General features: G+C 36.4%; 1 protein-coding gene across 1 annotated transcript in view; it reads right to left on the minus strand.

Annotated features, from left to right (window-relative positions):
* ITGAV (integrin subunit alpha V) overlaps window positions 1-21,385 on the minus strand; it is a 137,615-nt gene that overhangs the window by 72,662 nt on the left and 43,568 nt on the right. The window contains exons 3-6 of the mRNA XM_007959852.2: window positions 18,577-18,668; window positions 10,918-11,032; window positions 3,964-4,025; window positions 1,822-1,867 (exon numbers count right to left, since the gene is read on the minus strand). Of these exons, the coding sequence (XP_007958043.1) occupies window positions 1,822-1,867; window positions 3,964-4,025; window positions 10,918-11,032; window positions 18,577-18,668 (315 nt within the window). The remainder of the gene's footprint in view (window positions 1-1,821; window positions 1,868-3,963; window positions 4,026-10,917; window positions 11,033-18,576; window positions 18,669-21,385) is intronic.

Raw genomic sequence — 21,385 nt, forward strand, 5'->3', positions numbered from 1 at the left:
TAGTAATTGGCTTTGTCTACTCGAGCTGCTCTTTGAAATCTTCTGTTCAGCTCTTTTACCTTTTCATTTCTTCCATTTACTTTAGCTATTCTCCGCTCAAGGGCAAGATTCAGAGTCTCTTCTGTCATCCACTTTGGTCTCCTCTTCTTTTCTTGTCTTTTTAGTGATCTCTTGCTTTCTTCATGGATAATGTTCTTGGTATCTTCCCATAAGAATATGTACACGTGTTCCAATTTATAATATAATAACATTGGAACATGTACACGTGTTCCAATTTATAATAAACAGGAGTACATCCTTACATAATACTCAAAAGTATTAAAAGAAGAAGTTATTTAAACATGTTCATAGCTGTTTCTTAAAAGGGCAAAGTTAACCAACAGTCCTAACTGATAATCCTCACCCTACAGTTGTATCTAGGCGTATATATCAGATACTCCCCTTCCTTCTGGACAACGACAAACCCAGCAGGAAAGAAAAAAACACGTCCATATTTCATTAGGAAGTAGTCAAATCCCCTTTTCTCATGTACATTTTAGAAAGGTTGGGTTTTTTGTTTTTTTTTTTTCATTTTAAAACTATAAACCTCAAGAATAATTTTGCATAAATCATTTCATTTTCCAATAAATTACAATTCCTAGAAATTAAAATTTTGCAGTTGTATTAGTCTGCCTCACATGCTGATCTGACTTTCCCTGATATTTCTCTTTTCTTCGTTTTTGATTTTGCTCTTCCCTTTCAACTTTTCACCTATTCCCATCCCTTAATTTTTCTCTTTTGCCTTTCAACCTACTTTCCTTCAGCAAATCTCTTTTTATAGCTTCTCATTCTACAAAGCAAAAGCAAAGATTTTCCTACAAAGATACAAGTAAAGTGGAGAATACAGAAATAAAATTCAGAATTTGAAAGTACTAGCAAAACAATATTGCCGATCAAATATTTCCAGTCAAAGGTTTTCCAATCTTCCAGATACTGATAATGCTTGAATGTCAGAATGCTAATAAACAGAGTTCTGACCCTGTAAGCAGCACTTTTTTGCAGAAAATAGTATCAAAATATTAACTAAATAAATAATTGTGAGGTTTAGTTTTCTACTTTCAAGTTGTCAGCAAATAAGATGTCACACATTTGTTTAAATGATAATAATTAGGCCTCCCATAATGACTGAAGAAAACAGTATTTTATCTTCACATCAATGTCAACTTACATACATTTTTTAAAAACTTAGTAAGATCCTCTATTAAACAAAAAGTCCCAAACATTTAGAGAGATTATCGTTGGCATCAGAGATTATTGAGAAAATAACCACTTAAATATTCTTAAGAGTAACTTCAAAATACTTCTAAAACCATAAGCTTTCATAATATTATCCTTTGCTTACTACCATCAGCTCCACACACCAAAGCTGACACCATGGCCCCTAGTGGACAGAGATGGAAAAGAATTTACCTGTGAGGAAATTAGAGACTGAACTATAGATCATAAATAAAAATAAATGATTCCCAATTACTTTCTAAATGTACATTATAATCAACTTTAACAATATTCAACTTATTTTTACTGGAAACATACATGAGGTATTATAACACTGTGTAATGGACAGTGTTTACATATAGGCAGTTCCCATGATGTGAACAAATTCTATTCCTAAATTTGTCTTTAAGTTGAATTTGTACATAAGTCGGAACAGTGAGGTATGGTTCATATCTAACATCAGTCTATGTTCCGTAGTATATAGTATGTAGTATCAAACCACTGAGAATCATGGCCCAGCCACGTGGACACACATTTTTGGGGACACAATTCAATCCATGAACTTACCTTGCCAATAAAAGCTACCAGGACCTCCCAGAAGTACTCTGTCAGCCTAGATTGAGTCAAACAACAAAAAGATGCACATTTAAAAACAATGAGTTTTAGTGGCTTTCATTGTACTTTTCTCAAACACCATAAAAACTGAAAAATAAAGTTATAATACATTCTTTTAATATGTGGAAAATATGCCAATGTATATATAGAGATATATAGAGGGTCTTAGATCCTTTGTATACTTGCTATGAAGTATTATTACAAAGTCTATTGTTTACACAGGAAAAAAAGATCACCCTTAATTTTGTGCATTAGGTTTGACACTATACAAGCAAATTCTCTCTTTAATAATCATTAAGGAACTTTCTCTTCTGCTAAAGGAAAACTATTTCTAGTGTCTGACAAATCTAGATGAGTGAAGTAAAAGAGTAAGTTTTCCCGAGTATACTGTATAGACAAATTATACTTGACTAGCATTTCTTACATCTGTAACAAACTAATTGATAAAATATTTAAGCATAATATTTTAACAGTTTATTTTTGTTGAAGGTATTTTTTTTCCTCCAAATGTACATATATCCATTTTCAAGCTTTCAACAGACAAACTCTTGCCATATAAAAGATACTTCTAAGATGTGTTATTGACAATTTAATGACATCTTGAACATGATACCTTTCTTTTCAGGAGTAAGTTTTAAAAAGTGAACAATTAATTTAGCAATGACTTCATGGTATGGAAATAGTTCTGAAATTACAGTGAACAGGCATGGATACAGAAAATAAGGACAGTTCTTTTTAAAATACAATACTTACTTTAAAATAAACATGTAATTTTTAATCCAGTATTTATCAATATACTTTATCTCTCTTTGACTACCTTAATATTTATAATTATGAATAATGCCATATCAAATTGAGTGAATTAAAAATCAGTGACCTGATATTGAGGGTTACTGTAATTATCAGTATCTAATCTAGGAAAAAATATTGCCATAAAAATTAAATATGAACTTTTTTAATAAAAGTAAGAAAGGTAAGTTTTTCTTTATCACAGGATTATAGTTTCTACTGTTTTCATAAATGTAAGACACTCCTCTTTGTTCATATTTTCTAAGAAAGCCATATCCTAAGGGACTTTATTTTTAATCAATCAATATATTCTTGGTACTTTTCTAGATGAAAATAATACTCTCAATTTGACAGAAAATATTCAAAGTGTTCATATACCCCCTCAACAAAATTATACTTAAGAAAATAGATGCTTGAAAATATAAAAGTAATTCTTACTTTAGAAAACTAGATCAAAACTATTAACTCTGAAAAGTTATTATTATAGTTAAAAATACAGTGAGCCCTGCACTTGAGATTTCTTGTAATTATTAAATTGCTTCATCATCACTTGATGCCTGTAGGTCCATAAGACCAAACCAAACCAAACTCACTGCCATCGAGTGAATTGTGACTCACAGTGGCCCCCACTGGGTTTCCAAGACTGTGTATCTTTACAGAAGTAGAATGCTTCATTTTCTTTCTGCTTCATTTTCTTTCTGCAGAGCAGCTGGTGGGCTTGAACCACTGACCTTACGGTTAGCAGCCAAATGCCTTACCCACCATATCACCAGAGCTCCTTAGGCTCATAAGAGATGGCTAAAATGCATGTTCCACAGCTTTTATGTAACTAAATCTAATTTGGTAATAAAGCTCCTATTGATAACCTTTGTGAAAAAACAATTTCATTCCAGCATAGAAAAGTTTGATACTCTACAAATTAATAGTTACTATCATGTACTGAAGGTTGGGCAATCTACTTCCACAGTGATACTGCCTTGGAAACCCAAGGAGGGGTCGCTATGAGTTAGTTGGGTCCGACTCGATGGCAAACAACAACAACAACAACATCATGTACTGAGGAGATTCTCTACTTGCTTTCATACTGATTCTGAATTGTCCCAATTTCAAATAAACATTATCTTCTGGGGAGGGAAGGACTAATGTAAGGCAGAGAATGTTACATAACATGGGCCGTCCTTATTAGCTCTTTTCATAAAACAGGTCATGGTTTTCAGAAGCTGAAGGATTAATCAATATACTTTTAACTATGGTTTGAACGACAAGGTAGCTCTGAATATCATTTGAGCTTAAATGAGAACTTACTTTAGTAAAATCAATGCTGAATCCTCCTTGACAAAATCCCTGCCCATCAGCATCGATATTTTCTAAAATAAAAAGATTGTAAATATACACAAACCCAAAAACAAACAAATAACACAAAACCAAACATGAGAAAAATCTGGTATCACTAAAGTCACAAGATAGCATACTAGTTTTGGGAATGTTCATTCACTCAGGCTTTTCACCAGTTGTTACCACATTCTAATAAAGTGAGAATGCATGTTTATCAGCACCATTTTCTAAGATATGGACATGGAGAAAGATTCAAGTACTTGGACCAGACACTAGAGAACAGAAAGATCACCTAAGAGGTGGAGTTTCCAGAATTTTTTTAAACCACAACCAGTAGCAAGATTCTATTTTATATAACAACTCACACACATAGTGTGTATTTTGTTAAAAAAACAATACAACCTGCTGCCATCATTTCAATTCCAACCCATGGCAATCCCACGTGTGTCAAAGTAGAACTGCACGCCGTAGGGTTTTCAATGGCTGTCATTTGACAGGAGTAGATTACCAAGCCAAACTTTTCATTAGCAGCCAGGTGCTTAACTGTTTGAGCTACCCAGGGACTCCTATGTATGTATAATATATATCACTAAAATAAAGCTTCATAAAATAGTATCATCAATACTATATACAATAAACTCTGATATTTTCTACTTTATTCTTTTTCTTTCCTTTTCTTTTCTTTTTTTACAGTTACTGGTTGGGACCCAGTACACTGATTTCATAAAACACTAAATGTTTGCAATCGGCAAACTGAAATTCCACTCAGAAATTCTTCTCTTACTATTACCCTACAATTGGTATGTTTTGCTAAATTATTATGAATCCTAGAAAAGAGACACATGAATTACTAATATATACATTTTCCTTCAAATGCACTTAAAAATATTATACCCAATAAAGAAAAACAATTTAAAAAAAAACACCACAGCATTTCAGGAAATGGCAAAACCCTAACTGAATGTTTCACAAAGCCCAAAATATGAAATATCCTCTCGGTACATTCAGTTGTTCTTGTTGGCCATTGAGTTGACTCTGCCTCAACATGACCCTATGTGACAGAATGGCTCCACGGCGTTTCCTAGGATGTAACCTTTACAGAAGCAGATCACCAGATGTTTTCTCCCACAGAGTGGCTGATGGGTTCCAAACTCCAACCTTTTGGTTAGCAGCAAAGCGGTGAACCATTGTATCACCACGGTTCCTTCAACATGTTTAGCACTGAGGTCTATGTAAATGGACATCTTTAAATGCAATACTTTTAAATATTTTCCAATCAATAGTCCATTCAAGAGTTTTGCTTTTTGTAGTTACTTCCTTTTTTTGTACTTCTCACAAAGGAGGGCTAACTCTGAATATTAGAAAATTAATACAAATAAACTTTAATCATAAGCAATACTATACACCTAGAAGCAGAAGCAAATAAAAGATTCCTCCCTTGTTCTGTTTTGAGAACAACAAGGAACAATAGAACATTATTCTTCAGTTATCAAATAATTCTTTTAGGTAATGTTACAAAATATAAATTCAAAAGCTATTTTATATTTTTACTGTATTTGCCACCCAAATACAGGAACCAAAAATACCTATTTTCAGTCATAAGGAGGGCAAACTCCAAGAATTTTTGTCAAATAATCCCATCAAAAACTTTCAACTCAATTGAAAAACTTGGTAACTGCCCAAGATTACACACTTAATATCCAAATTTAGAATATGTTTTAGAAAATAGCCTCAGGAGTGTAATCTTAACCCAATGTAAACTTTTCTAACCAAGAGGGAGGGGAAAATGTGGGGCCGGGGTTTCCAGAGTCTAGTGAATCAGACTAAGGAATTCTTGCTCTGACCTCAAGTCAACCATTTATTTCCTTTATTCATGTTGCATCTGGGGAACTATTTTGGGCTGTTTATAAAGGCATTCTTTTTTGATTAGCACACTGTACAATTATCTGCTTTAGTTGGTCTCTCAGAATCTTCAGCCAAAAAAATGACTATCCTTTAAAATGTTTGTAGCAGGTAAATATTAACTGAGTGTTTATGCCAATTTAAAGAATTTTATGTTGAATGTGGACTATTTCAATGAAGGCTTTGGTGTTTATTTCTAGAGACAACTAATAACTTCTCAATTTTTTCAAGTCTGACAATGATATTATAAATAGCAATACAGATTATGATAGTAAGAGCGGCTAATGTTTTTAAAGTCCTTACTGTGAGCCAAGTACTGGGCTGAGCATTTTTTTTTTTTTTTTTTAATAATTGTGATTTGGGTGAAAGTTTACAGAACAGATTGATTTTCCATTCCACAATCCATATACATTCTATTTTGTGACATTTACTGCAATCCCCACTCTGTAACAGCATTATTCCCACTTCCTCCCTGCACCCATGCCTTCCCTTCATTCTTCTTTCCCATCCCTTCATGCCTTCCCAGCTCTGTTCCCAGACATATGCTGCCTTTTTGATCTCATGTGGTTGATTATTCTAATGAGTGCATATCCTCATGATATTACTGTTTACCTTACAGGCCTTTTTATCATTTGGCCGCCAGCTGAGTCATCCGGGTTAAGGTCAGTTCCTAGCTTGAAAGGTGCTAAGGGTCATGGACTTGAGGGTTCTACCAGTCTTCATCAGACCTGTAAGCCTGGTCTTCTTTATGAAGTTTAGTTTTGGTCTACATCTTTCCCTACTCTACCTGGGACCTCTTATTGTGATTCCTTTCAGAGTAGTTAGCAGTAGCTCATGGGCACAATCTAGTTCTTCTGGTCTCAGGGTCATGGAGGCTGGGGTTCACGTGCTCCATCAGTCCTTTGGACAATTGTTTCCTGTGTCTCTGATTGTCTTCACGCTTCTTTGCTCCAGACAGGGGAGAGATCAATAGGTGTACCTTAAATGGCTGCTCACAAGCTTTTAAGACCCCAGCTGGGGTCTTAAACATAAACATTTTACATGACATTATCTTTTTAATCTTTAGAGCAATCCTATGAGATATACTATTATTATTCACAATTGGCAGATGAGGAAACCAGTGCTAAGGGAATTTAAGTAACATAACCATGGTCAAAAAACCCCCCACTGTCATCAAGTTGATTCTTACTCATAGTGACCCCCATTGTTTCCAAGGTTGTTAATCTTTATGGAAGACGATTGCCTCATCTTCCTCCCACAGAACAGCTGGTGGATTTGAATGACCGACCTACTGGTTAGCACCCAAATGCCTTACGCACTATACCACCAGAGCTCCTAACTATGGTCAAGGAGCTAGTAAATAAGAGAGTGTGAAGCTGAACCTAGGTCTGTCTATAACACTCTGCTGCACTGTCTCAAAAACAATGCACTTTATGCATATGTTTTATGCCTGATAATGAATAGAAAGAAGAAAAAGCCAGCTAGAAACCCTAACAAAAAAAATCTATCTACAAATAATATAATCAGAAAGTAAACAGAGAAAACAAAAACTCAGTCTGAGCATGAAGTTAAAGAGTATTTAAGTCATATGATTTCAGGGAGAGGCACACAGAACAGAAATACACCTGGCCTATTGCATAAAGCCAGGAATGGACATAGATATAGTCAGGAAAAGTCGGAGGCAAACATAATCAGCAATAAGGTTCAGTTGGTGATAGACAGTCAAGTTCCTTGCCATGGTTATCCACATAGGTCATGTTAAAAACCAAACCACCCGGGAGAAAATGCAGAACAGAATTTCAAATTCTCATGGTCTCCACACTTCCTGGATAAACCCCTGAAACTATTGCCCTGAGACAGTCTTTAAAAATATCCCCTGCAGTCTTCTTAAAACCAAACAACAATTTAGCTTGCCTTGTAAAGAATGTCTGCCTTGAGCACTGTGCTCTTTTAAGAACTATCTGCATAGGATCATACTGACAACAGCAACTCTAAAGATTAGACAGGAACTTGAGGAGGCAGTGAGTTTACATTAATGGGGAGGAATAAGAGGGTGAGTGTAACTGTACCACTTGAAGAATGTAATCAATGTCACTGAATTGTACATGTAGGAATGATTGAATTGGTATGTGCTTCACTGTGTATATTCTCAACAACAAAATAAGAAGCAAAGCAAAAACAAACAAACAAACAAAAGCACATAGAAGCTACTACCACCAACAGTACCACATGAAGGCAATCAAAGCCATCAAGAAGTTAGCAGTGTAGCCATACAAAACTGGCATCACCACATAAAACCCATCACTGGGTTATTTTAATTTACTGACATATGATGAGGAAACAAAATACTCAAATTATACCCCTGAAGTCTTTAGTCCAAAACAGTATTTCACCAATAATAAACAAGGGCCTGACTGGTTAAGTGAATCACCCTCAGCTATAGGCAGGCCATCAGCCAATGGGAGAATATAACCCAAGCCAATTTCCCATTCCTGAGCACCTTTTCTCTGGACAGGCTGTCCACGTAATTTGGGGCTGTTAGAAAACAACCTGTTGCCGTGGAGTCAGTTCCGACTCATGGTAATCCCATATATGTCAGAGTAAAACTGTGCTTCACAGGGTCTTCAATGGCTGATTTTTTGGGAGATCATCAAGCCTTTCCTCTGTGAACCAGAGCCTCCAATATTTTTCTTAGCAGCCAAACACATCAAACATTTGCCCTGCCCAGGGACTTCAATTTGGGCCTGCAGGTAGCTTACTATTTCCAAGGTTTAGTCAAAAAATGTGTACAATAATTATGGGATACTGGAAGGTAGGCTTATTAGGAAGAAAGACACTTTGCTTTCAGTGAGGTTGTTCTTTCATAGTTTTTCTAAGATTTGAGGTTTCAATAATGAGATCAGGGGTCAGCAAGCTTTTTCCGTAAAGGAGCCAGATAGTAAATATATTAAACTTCGTGGATCATACAATCTCTGTGGCAAGTATTAGATTCTCACTGTTGGACACTCCCATTATAGAAAAAAATGTAAACAAATGGGTGTGGCTGTGTACCAATAAAATTTTATTTAGAAAAATGGACCCACAGGTTATAGTTTGCTGTCCTGATATGGGTCTGACTTAAGAAAATAAAGTTTAAAATGGTTTTTACAATGTTTGTATCTAAACTTAATAAGTGAAAACATGATATGATAGATAGATCATACTGCCTCACTCCTTTAAAAACGTGTTTAGAAAAGAACTAGTCATTACTGAAGATGCAAAATGATGAAAAGTACTAGCCTAATGTGACAGGGGATCATTAGAGTACTTGTTCTCAGGGTTCCTCACAGCCTTACACAGCTGAAATGGAAAACAGGCTTGATTGTTAGTAATGAAGGGAAAAGACTCCTTTGGAATTAGACATACCTGGGTTCAAATCCTCATTCAGGCTACTCACTAGCATTGTTGTTGTTGTTGCTATGTGCCATCGAGTCAGACCTGCACTGGCATTAGATGTGGTAAAAAACTATTTCAACTGTCTGAATCTTAGTTTCTGTGTCCATCAAATGAGAATGAGGGTTTGAGTTATATGCATCACATAAAGAAGTCACAAGTCTGGCACACAGGGGTTAGCTCATTTTAGCTATAAAGTATCTTTTCATCATAAGAACATTTTTGCAATACAGAAACTAACAACACAAATTTTGTCCTTAATTTTTCCATACGCCATCAAAGACTACAGTCCCACAAGCAAAATATGTAGAGAAGGAGATGGCATCAGGCACCGCTGATAAACCTGCCAACTTCCTCCACGCAGTATAGGCTGTGGTTTCTGACCTTGTGTTTACTATATCCCAGCAAGTGTCTGCAGTTCCTGGTAGGTACCATTCTTTTAATGTTAATTTTCCACTCATAAAAATGGAGTCAAGGTGATGGGCTAAGAAAATAAGTATTTTATAAAGTCATTTTTAATTTCTGAGGTTCAACTGCCTAGAATTTTGTAGACTGAGTAGTTCCTTTGACCTAGAGTCACAAGTTGCCTAACATGGAAAAGAAGAATCTACAGTAAGAATCTTAAATTTTGTACTTTTATTACTAATTTTCTTTACTAAACTATTTGATGACTAGTGGAAAACAAAAAAGAACAGCACAAGAAGTGCTCCAGGTGTGACAATTATCGAAATGGCAAATGTCTTGTTACATACTTATCACAATGAAAAAAAAAAAGTGTTCCACATACAAACACCTAATGTATTTCAATAATCTACTTTCATGCTTCTGGTATAAAGATGATCTGCAGATCTGCAGTAATAACCGGCAAGAGGATCTGAACCTCCAAGGGAAAAGGGGCGTTCACAGTTTGGAAAGCATAATCAAAGCTATAAATCAAAACTCAAAATCATTTGTAGTTACAATAATTCATTAGAAATTTTAAATAATATTAGAGGACAGCACAGGATTTTCTGGATCATCAAAACAAGGATAAACTTGATGATAAATTAATAAAGAAACTCTGATTAAGAGCAAGAAATAACAGACTCAGAGTTCTGAGCTCACTGTTTCACCCTCCGATATGAACTCTGGCTCTTTATCATGACTAACATCAAGCAGTTCACCCTCCAACTTTAGTATCCATCAGACTCCCTTACAGACTCTGTTAAATACACATGTGCCCAGGTCTGGCTTAGACCTATTGAACCAGAATCTTTAGGTGTGGAGGCCCAAGCATTCTCTACTAAAAGAGACTTAGTTGAGCTCTATGGACTAATAGTGATTAAAAATATAGCTTTTGAAACTGCACATTAATTACCACTAACCAAGGAAGATGAAAATTAGTTTTTAGGGAAAAAAGATAAAACTGTTTATTGCACATACCTACTAGGATTTTTTTCATTTTTTTCTCATCAAATATCACATATGTGTACAAATTTTATACACAAACTTTGATTCCATGGCAAACTCACAGAGAACCTCCCCACACACATTTTTAACAAACTAGGCTTCACACCCATCTTAATAGCTGGTACAACTTCCTGTACATACTTGATCTACACGGAGCATACTCAACAGTCTTTGTTCCATCTTGAAGAAAGCATGTTCCAACAGGCTCTCTCTCCTGTTTCATTTCAGTTCTCCAGTGGTATAGTGGGGCACAGGCCTAAAACCAAAGGGCATAGTTCATGACATAGAAACTCTCTGAAAAAAATTAGCATTTCAGACAATCTTACTAGCTCAGAATATAACATCACTTTCTAAGCATTAATAAAAACTAATAAATCTACCCTGTACCTAAAGGGCTGCTATGAGTTGGAATTGACTCAGTGGCAGTAGGTTTTTTGTTTTTCACACCTTAAACTTCACATAATAGAACTGTTTTTTGAATGCTGTATTTATAGTCCAAATACAATAATTTTTTTTCAAAATAGTTTATAAAATAATTATTTCAGGTGTCATGAGCTCAGCTGAAAGTCACAGACTGAACTGATTCTTGAACTATAGATAACACTTTCATGCAAAAAGGAGGCATTTCATTTATTATGTAAGAAATAGAATGTGGCACTTCCTTTATTTAAGTGTGATTTGGGTGAAAGTTTAAAATATAGCACTCCTTTTATTCATTTGCCAAATAACCTAAGATTATTTTTGTTTTTTGAGTTATAGATTTCAATACCATATATAAAGCAGTAGAATAATGCATGTTTTACTAATACAGTGATCCACTGAAAGTGCCGCACAACTAAATTTACTGAAAACATTTCAGTGGATTTTCTGTAATACTTTCTGAAGCGAAACACTAACACAAACATGGCAAACATCAACACTGGGTTTATATTCACTCTGCAAAAAAACCAACAAACTGAAAACAGGTCCAACTCTTGAAAGTCCTACTGAAATCTCTCCTCCTAGACAAATCCTCCCCTAACGACCCACAATCAGATGTGGAGTCTCCTCTGACTCCTAATAGCACTTTGTCCTCTTCACCGCACCTGCATTCTAATTTACTTTAGAGGCTTTGTGAACTCATCCACCCTCCACTCCATCTTTCAGTCTGTATGTTTCCTAAGGGCAGGCAAGTATCTTACTCATCTTTCTGTTTCTCTGGCCAAGTTCCTTACACAAAATAAATCCTCATTAAACATCTGACATTAAGGAAATAATGATGGAATGTAAGAAGAAAGCAAAGAATGGATAAGGATAATGGTTAAACATGATGAACACTGTTAATGTCACTGAACTGTACATGTGAAGATTGTTGAATTGACATATGCTTTGTTACACGTATATATATATACATGTATATGTGTGTGTGTGTGTGTGTGTGTGTATATATATATATATATATATATATATATATATATATACACACATATATATACGTATGCACATGTCTATATACCCACCCACTGCCATCAAGTCGAATCTGACTCATAGCAACCCCTCCTTGGGTTTCCGAGGCAGTATCACTATGGAAGTAAATCACCCAACCTTCCTTCCGAGGAGTGGCTGATGGGTTTGAACTGCCAACCTTCTAATTAGCAGTCAAATCCCTAGGTACTACCCCAATGTCTATATACATACATACATATAAACCAAACTCACTGCCACTGAGTCAATTCTAACTCATAGTGACCCCCATTGGGTTTGCTGAGGCAGTAAAACTTTATAGAAATAGATTGCCTCATCTTTCTTCCATAAGCAGGTGGTGGGTTTGAACCACTAACTTTCTTATGGGCAGTCAAATGCCTTAGACACCACATCACCAAAGCTGCACATATATATTTACCACAATTAAAAAAGAAAAAGGTAGAAAAGTTATCCCCTAAGAGGCTAGAATTACAAGGATGTTGACTTTTTCTTCAATCAGTTATGCAATAACACCTTCCTTTAATGGTGATAAGGAGCTCTGACGGCACAGTGCCTAATGCGTTTGACTCTTCACCAGAAGGTTGGTGGTTCCAACCTACCAGCTACTGCACTGAAGGAAGATGGGACAATCTACTTCCCTAAAAGATTACCACCTTGGAAACCCAATGGGGATCACTATGAGTCAAAATTTACTTGATGGCAGTAAGTTTGGTTTGGTTTTGGTTTTAATGGTGATAAATATCCCTTAAAACCAGGGGTTTTAAACTACGTTTATTTTACTCTAGGCTTCACAGGAGAAAGAAGTGACTGTTTATTTCCACAAAGATTTATGGCCTTGGAAATCCCATGTGGCAGTTCTATTTTGTCTTATATGGTCACTATGAGTCAGAATTGATTTAGCAGGTTTGGTTTTTGATTTTGGAGTACTACAGGTTTGGAGCACTAGCTCATATAACAAGTACTAAAATATAGTAGTAAGGTCATAGTACTGTGCCCCCAAAGACCATGACAATTAGTGGCCAAAGAGACTAACTGTCCATTTCTAGAAAACTTCTTAAAATTCTTTAGTTTCTTCTCCCCTCCTCCAATCTGTATTCCTACTCTAGATTCTTTCAGGTCCTAAGAAGGCAAAGCTTTACTTCTGAAAAAGCACAGTGCTTGATATATTCTTACTTACGTATTTATTCAGCTTCTACACGACAAAACAAGCTAAAATAAAATTTCTTAGTGAAAGACTAAGATGTCAGCTTAAATCAGCTTTACAAATAAACTAAAATTTACACACACATGGAGAATTATCTACTTGCTTTTATCCTACCCACACCAAAATGTCTGGACCCTTACTTCTTACAAAATTATTTCCCCTTCACTCAGTAGCTCTATCCTTCATGACTAATTCTAAGCAGCTCCAGTCATTCCAAGCAGTGTGGAAAAATCTCATAAGAAATAAGCACATGTCTGTAATCCATCAGCATTCTAGTCAGCAGTCTGGATCACAGATCTGTCATAATCATTATCACATTATCCGAAGGCCAAGCTGAATTTACAGGCAGTGAGTGTTTGTGATGGTTTAGCATAGTATGGAATGATAAAAAGCCATCGTTGGGGCAGTGTATAGCTTTTATTGAATGAACGACAGTTCAGAGCAAGGATAGAGAAGGGAAAGTCTAAGAAAGATACACTATTCAGTAGTGAGTCAGCCAAAGTCGGCAGAACAGCAAGCTGACTTCACTCCTTGGCATATGGATGTAATGATCCAATGAAAAAGAAAGCTATGAAGAATGGCTGCAAGGCACTTCCTGTGCAGATAAGGAATTATGCTGTTGTTTTAACTGTTCGTGGCAGAGGAAAGAGCCACTGTTTATCGAGTTCCTACTTTGTGCCAGGTATCATCCCAAGTGCTTAACATCATTATCACTAATACTGATCAATACTGTGGCAGGTAAGCTACATGGAACTACAGCAAAAAATACGGTTTGTCATCTTGGAGCTGTTCATTTTAATCATTTCTTTCTAAGCATTTAATTATTTATTTCTATGCATTATTTTTATGTTAATTACACACATATAGATATATTTAGACAACGAAAAACTCAGTGTGAAGGGAACTGCTTACTCTTGTGCTCCAGACCTGACATATTTGCTTTCAATTTCATCTATCACAGGTGTTGTTTCATTGAGAAACTTTAAGAGGCTCTAAGGATATTAAGACAATAGAGTAAAAATGTTTAATGAAGTCCCAGATTTCTTCTCAGTGACAAAGTACCAGTACTGGCAAGGACTATGGGCTATGGGGAACAAATTACTCACAAATGAATCCTAGATCCACCAATTAGTAGACAAGTAACCCGGGACAAGTTACTTAACTTCCGAATCTCAGTTCCCTTTTCTATAAACAGGCCAATTATTTATTGTACCTATCTCCAAGAGCTGTGGTGAAGATTAAATAAGACAATTCACGCAAAATATTCAGTGCCTAGAACGTAAGTACTCTGTAAATGTTCCAAACCAAACCAAACCCACTGCCATGGAGTCAGATCCGACTCATAACAAACCCCCTTGGGTTTTCAAGGCGGTATCACTATGGAAGTGGATTGCCCAACATTCCTTCTGAGGAGTGGCTGGTGGGTTTGAACCACCATCCTTTTAGTTAGCAGTCAAATGCCTTAGGCACTACACCACGAGAGCGCCTAGTGATAAAATTTTTAAAAAGTAGGAATTGTTCGTGAGCTCACTCACAAACACTGAAAAGATAAGTAATAAGTAAGATAACAGGAAGTTATTTATTGTAGGGTCTTATATAGTGCGGGAAAAAAAACTCACTGCCATCGAGTCGATGCCTACTCATAGCTAACCCCTTAGGGTTTCAGAGGTAGTAAATGTTTACAGTAGTAGATTGCCCAGTCTTCCTTCTACGGAATGCCTGATGGGTTTAACTGCAACCTTCTGGTTAGCAAATGTATTAGGCACTATGCCACCAGAGCTCCTTTACATAGTAAAAGGGACAGATTTTGCACAGGGTGACTACTACGCCATGGATCCAGTAGAGGTCAACTTCTAAGTACTGAAAGGTCAAGCAAGCTGAGAGCTAGACTACACTCTAGATTCTAGAGGGATTTGCCTGTGGAATTCTGAGGGACAGGAAGAGCACTCACGGAAATCATGGACCTATCGGCACTCTCCAAGAAACTGGCCAGGGGATTAATGCTTTCACTGCCCAAAAGATTCATTTCAAATACAAATCACCATGTAAAATAAAATTACTCAAAGGGCATTTTAGGGATGATCAGGAGAATTTAAATATGGACTGGTTGTTTGTTGTTGTTGTTGTTGTTGTTGTTGTTGTTTGCCATGGAGTCAGCCCGACTCATAGCGACCCCTCCTTGGGTTTCCAAGGCAGTATCATTACGGAAGTAGGATTGCCCAACCTTCCTCCCGAGGAGTGGCTGGTGGGTTTGAACCACCAGCCTTCTGGTGAGCAGTCAAGTGTCTTAGGCACTATGCTACCAGAGCTCCCCATGGACTGGTTATTAGACATAAGGAATTACTCATGATAGTTGATTTTTTTAATATGTAAGAAAATTATTAGAGTTTCACATTATCATTTATTTTAAAACACTTCAACATGAAAAAGTGAGTTCATAAAAAACTTCAAAGATTCTCAAATGCATTTAAGAGTTAAAGGAGCATAGCGTATAAATAGAGTGAAATATCATTTATGGTCCAAACTGGGAAAATGCTGAGTGAAAGGGGAACTGTGCCTGGAGAACAAGCATAAACCAGACCAGGCCAGCTGCACACCCATTCTGTGATCTCCTTTCCCACTGCCTCTCACCACCCATGATTCCAACAGAACATTCCAACAACAGTGGAATGTACTCCGTGGATAGACCAAACTGGTTTTCTCTGGATACCTTCTCTGAAACAAGTTCTTGCCTCTGCCTAGAATGCTCTTTGTCCCCAGACCCTCCCACTCATCTGGCTAGCACCAGAAAACAAGATTCATCCTCTCTTCAGATTGGTTTAGATGTCTGCCTCAGTGGTCATCTAGCACCCTGCCAATCCACAGCATGCTATAATCGTTCATGTATCTCCATGATACAATACAATAACAATAAAAGCTATCCTCTGTCAAGGTTTACTAAACTGCCAAGCACTGTGCATCCATCCACTCTATGTGGATTATCTCATTTATCTTCACAACCCCCCTAAATCCAAAACTAAACTCACTGCCAACAATTCCAACTCATACCAACCCCCACTGGCTTTCCAAGGTTGTAAATCTTTAAGGAAGCAGACTGCCTCATCTTTCTTCCACAGAGCGGCTGGTGGTGGTTAGTGGGTTCAAACCACCAACGTTTTGGTCAGCAGCCAAATGCCTTAACCACTACATCATTAGTCCTCCTACCACCACCCTACAGGTAGGTAAAATTATTAACCCTACTTTGCAGATGAGAAAAGAGAAGCAGAGAGCTATCACATGTCTAGTCAGTGCTATAAAGCCTGGGGATGAATTTTGACAGTCTGGATTGCACCTCTACATAAAGAAAACAAAAATCCTCACAACAGAAATCAAAAAGCACATCATGATAAATGGAGAAAAGATTGAATTTGTCAAGGATTTCATATTACTTGGATTCATAATCAATGCCCATGGAAGCAGCAATCAAGAAATCAAATAACATACTGCACTGGGAAAATCCGCTACAAAAGACCTCTTGGAATTGTTAAAAAGCAAAGATGTCCCTCTGAGGACTACAGTACACCTAACCTAAACCATGGTGTTTTCACCCGACTCATGCATATGAATAAGGAAGATGGAAGAAATATTGATGCCTTTGAATTATGATGTTGGCAAAGAATCTTTCATATACCATGGACTGGTAGACAAATGAACAAATCTGGTTTGGAAGAAGTACAGCCAGAATGTTCTTTAGAAGCAAGGATGTTGAGACTTTGTCTTAGGTACTTTGGACATGTTATCAGCAGGGATCAGTCCCTAAAGATGGACTTCATGCTTGGTAGAGGGTCAGCAAAGAAGAGAAAGACCCTTAAAGCTACAGTCTGACACAGTGGCTACAATAATGTGTTCAAACATGTCAACAACTGTGAAGACGGTACAGTACTGGGCATGCTTCATTCTTGTACATAATGTCGCTATGAGTTAGAACTGACTGAACGGGACCTAACAACATCAACAACAACAAAAGTCCTATTTCGACCATATTCCTTTTGAGTAATCTATTAGATCTCCGAATGGAAATGTCAAATAGGTAGTTTGGAAATGTAACTTAAAATTCCAGGGATAATTAAGAGCTGGACATATAGATTTAGGGGTTAATAACATACAGACTGTATTTAAAGCCACAGGACAAGTTAGAAGCCTTTAGGTGACAGGTATAGTTAGAGAAGATGGGGGGCCTGAAACAGAGCTTTAAGACATCCCAGCATCTGAGCAGAAGAGGGGTCATTAAAGAAGACTACAAAGGAGCAGTCAGTGAGAGGGGAGAAAAAACATAGAATATAATGTCCACAAGCCAAGGGAGGAAAGTATTTCAAAAAGAATGGATGGATCCACCTTGTTAAAAGGTGCTAAGAGGGCAAGAATAAATACCAGTGGATTTAGTGACCTCAAAGTGAATGATGACCTTGACTTTACCTACCTAAGCTTCACTAGAGTGGCTGAAGAGAGAATGTGAAGAAGATGACATGACTACGTATTACAAAAAAGTGTTTCTGAGAAAAAGGAGTGGAAGAATGGTTGCCATAATAGAGGTGAAGGTAAAGTAAAGAGAAGGCTGTTTCTGAATTTAAAGAGAGGAAGTACCAGAGTACTGATTAATCAAAAGCACACTATTCCTAAACCTGACTGCAAAGAAAAAAAATGAAGGGAACTGTCAAGTCAAGTGGGGAAAAATTAAGAGAGAAGGAATGAAGGCAGCTAGTAGCAGAAGCCAAGTTTCTGAAGGACATTAGAGATTGTATTCTTAGATGGAGCTCTAATGGCACACTGCCTGAAGCATTTGACTACTAACCAAAAGGTTGGTGGTTCAAACCTACCACCTGCTCTGTGGAAGGAAGCTAGGGCAATCTACTACTGTAAAGATTTACCACTTGGAAACCCAATGGGGGTCACTGTAAATCAGAATCAACTTGATGGCAGAGGGTTTTGGTTTAATCTTAGATGAATGGTCTTTGATTAGAGCTATTTTATTTCTTTATGTCTTCCTTCCTGGACACACTGAATTTTATTAACGTATTTAAAATATAGAACTTCTTGCATCTCCATCTAAATGAATTAAACTCACGGATGAGTAAATACCAATAAAAACTTACCAAAATTTTATCCTGCTTTGACCTCACAGATGCTCCAAACCACTGGTGAGACTTAAACTCCAATGGATCATCCTTGGCATAATCTCTGTTGCCTAAAAAAAGAATATTTGAATGAAGAATATTTGAATGTGAGAAGAAAATATATAATATCTTAATATAACAATGTATTTCTATCCAGCCAGGCTTAGAAATAGAGTGCTTTTGATTAATCATATACTACATTGATCATTTATCTCACATACTTTATATGCATTAGGGACTTCCAACAAATCAGAAAAATAAAACACATAACTTAGAAGTGCCTTGGGGTTGTTAATAACCCTATCAATGATCATAATGCAGATGTAAAAAAGTAATTGTAAATGAAGTTTTCTAGTTGCTAAATTATTAGATAATTAATTATTAAACAAATACTTATTGATTACCCACTACTCTTAATGTTTTTTTTTAGCAGTATAAAGATGCTTGGGAACTCTAGTGGAATAGTTCACTATAAAGTTTTTATGAAAATAAAAGGTTATAAAACTTCATTGCATAACAGTGGTAGCAAAACATAAGACTAAAACTTATGCCATAACACTATTACACAAGAGTTAGAATCCAGGAAATACAATTTGGCTAGTAGCTAGCAATAATTAGATTTAATATACTACACTTAAACACATATTAAGACTTCATACTACTGAGAAAAATACTCCTCATGCACCAGGCACTCATGTAAAGCACTATAGATTTAAAAAAAAAAAAAAGATTAAAACCCTTTCCATAGAAAACCCCTTGACCTAGTTAAGGAGAAAATTATGGAATATATACACAAAGTATTTTGGGAAAACTAAAAACCAAAGTCACTGCCATCAAATTGATTCCAACTCATAGCATCACTATAGGACAAAGTAGAACTTCTTCATAGGGATTCCAAGGCTAACATCTTTATGGAAACAGACTGCCACATCTTTCTCCCGAGGAGTAACTGGTGGGTTTGAACCACCAACCTACTGGTTAGCAGCTGAGTACTTAACCACTGCATCACCAGGGCTCCTATGACAAGAAGGAGGGGCTAATGATTCTTAAACTCCAGTTTGTCCCTCTTAAAATCTGTTTATAATAATCACTCTTTAAAAACATATATTTCCATAATGTATTAGACAAACAAAATGTAGAAGTGTCAATTTGTACGATGCAGGCCAACATGTAAATGTCACCAAAAGATTTGGTTAAATCAGTTCCCTAAATCCCGTCCCATCCAAGGTAATGCTTAGGGCTAGTCAATTCTATTATGAAGACTTAAGACCAACTGAATAGTTATAAATAATAATTGAGATCTTAATAATGCCAGGTGTCTTACAGGCAAAGGGAAATATATAATGTTATTCCCTATTCTTTCAACTTTTCCATTGTTTAATTTTTAAAATAAATGTGTCAATCTTTACAGTCTTCCATATCTAGTCTCAATAAAACTGTTCTTTGTCAGTGATCACAAAAACATGTATTTTATATGTAGAGAGAAGGAAGAAGGTGAAATGGAACTAGCTAATTTTCCCATCACCATAGAAACCACAACAATGGTCAGTTTGTCTCTTAAGTCAATACTCACCATGTTGCCCGCATTGGAAACAACATGCAACAATGAACTACAAATTGAAATATTCCATGCACTCCCCTACATTTCTCATCTTCCCATGGTTAGTTTGAAGTATGTAACTAGTTCTTGCCAATAAACTAAGAGTAGAAGTACTGTATGTCACTTCCAAGTCAAGTCAGCTAAGAAATATGACTTCATGTGTTCTACCTCCCTCCCATCCATAAGGCTGGGAGAACAGTGGAATCACTAGATGTAAGCAGTCCTAGCCCAAGTCTCCAAGCCACCAAGAAGAACTAGACAACCTACAGTAGATGGTGACATGAGCAAGAAATAATCTTTTTTTAAAAAAGTCATTGAGATTCGACAACTCATTTGTAATTCATTTGTAATTGAATCATACTGTTAGTGAAGGACAGCCTAACACATCCTGAATAATGTATATTCCACAAGATATCTACAAGCATAATGCTTTTCCTACAATCACAAAGAAGCTTAGCTACTTGAATGGGATTCATTTAAGGGTTTTTAGGTATTTTAGTCATAAAATTTACAGTTAGAAGTTATTTAATGGACTTTTTTTTTTTTTTACTTCATTGTAAGCTATCTACGTTTTCTTAGTGTATGACTTTCTAATCTATTTCTTACTACAAGGCAAATGAAGGCATTTTCCCTGTCCTGTGCATTAATGAAGCAGAAGAAATGCAGTAGAACTATGAAAGAAATGGCTGGTGCTTGGAAAGATTCACCTCTACTCACTGTTCCTTGAGACCATAAACATTATGATAAACTCATGTAATCTTAACCAGTCTTAAAAGTCCTTAAAGATGGAGCTAAGTGTATGAGCTACTATAGTTGAACAAGAGAACCATCTCACAACTGCTACCTCCTACTTCTGCTTTAATTTAAAACACAGCCATAAAAGGGAATATACTCAGGACCGTATATAAGTTTGGCAGATGATATTTCTATGTATGTATTTGTATGTGCTATAAGAATGTTCATATACAAAACTCAAAATCATGTAGAGAAAAAAAAGCGGGGGGGGACCAGGTTTGCTGGTCTGATAGAGCCTGGTGGAACCACTGAGACTATGTTCCCTAGCTGCCCTTCATGTCTGGAATTGAACCCACATCCGTGGTTTCCAGCCAAACAAAAGACAGGCATATGAGTTGAACATTTACCTCAGGTAGATACACTCCTTGGAGAGAAAAATCATGGGAGAAAGAA

The sequence above is a fragment of the Orycteropus afer genome, unplaced genomic scaffold (genome assembly GCF_000298275.1).
Source record: "Orycteropus afer afer isolate SDZICR_OR568_19922 unplaced genomic scaffold, OryAfe1.0 scaffold00001, whole genome shotgun sequence".
Taxonomy (NCBI): domain Eukaryota; kingdom Metazoa; phylum Chordata; class Mammalia; order Tubulidentata; family Orycteropodidae; genus Orycteropus; species Orycteropus afer.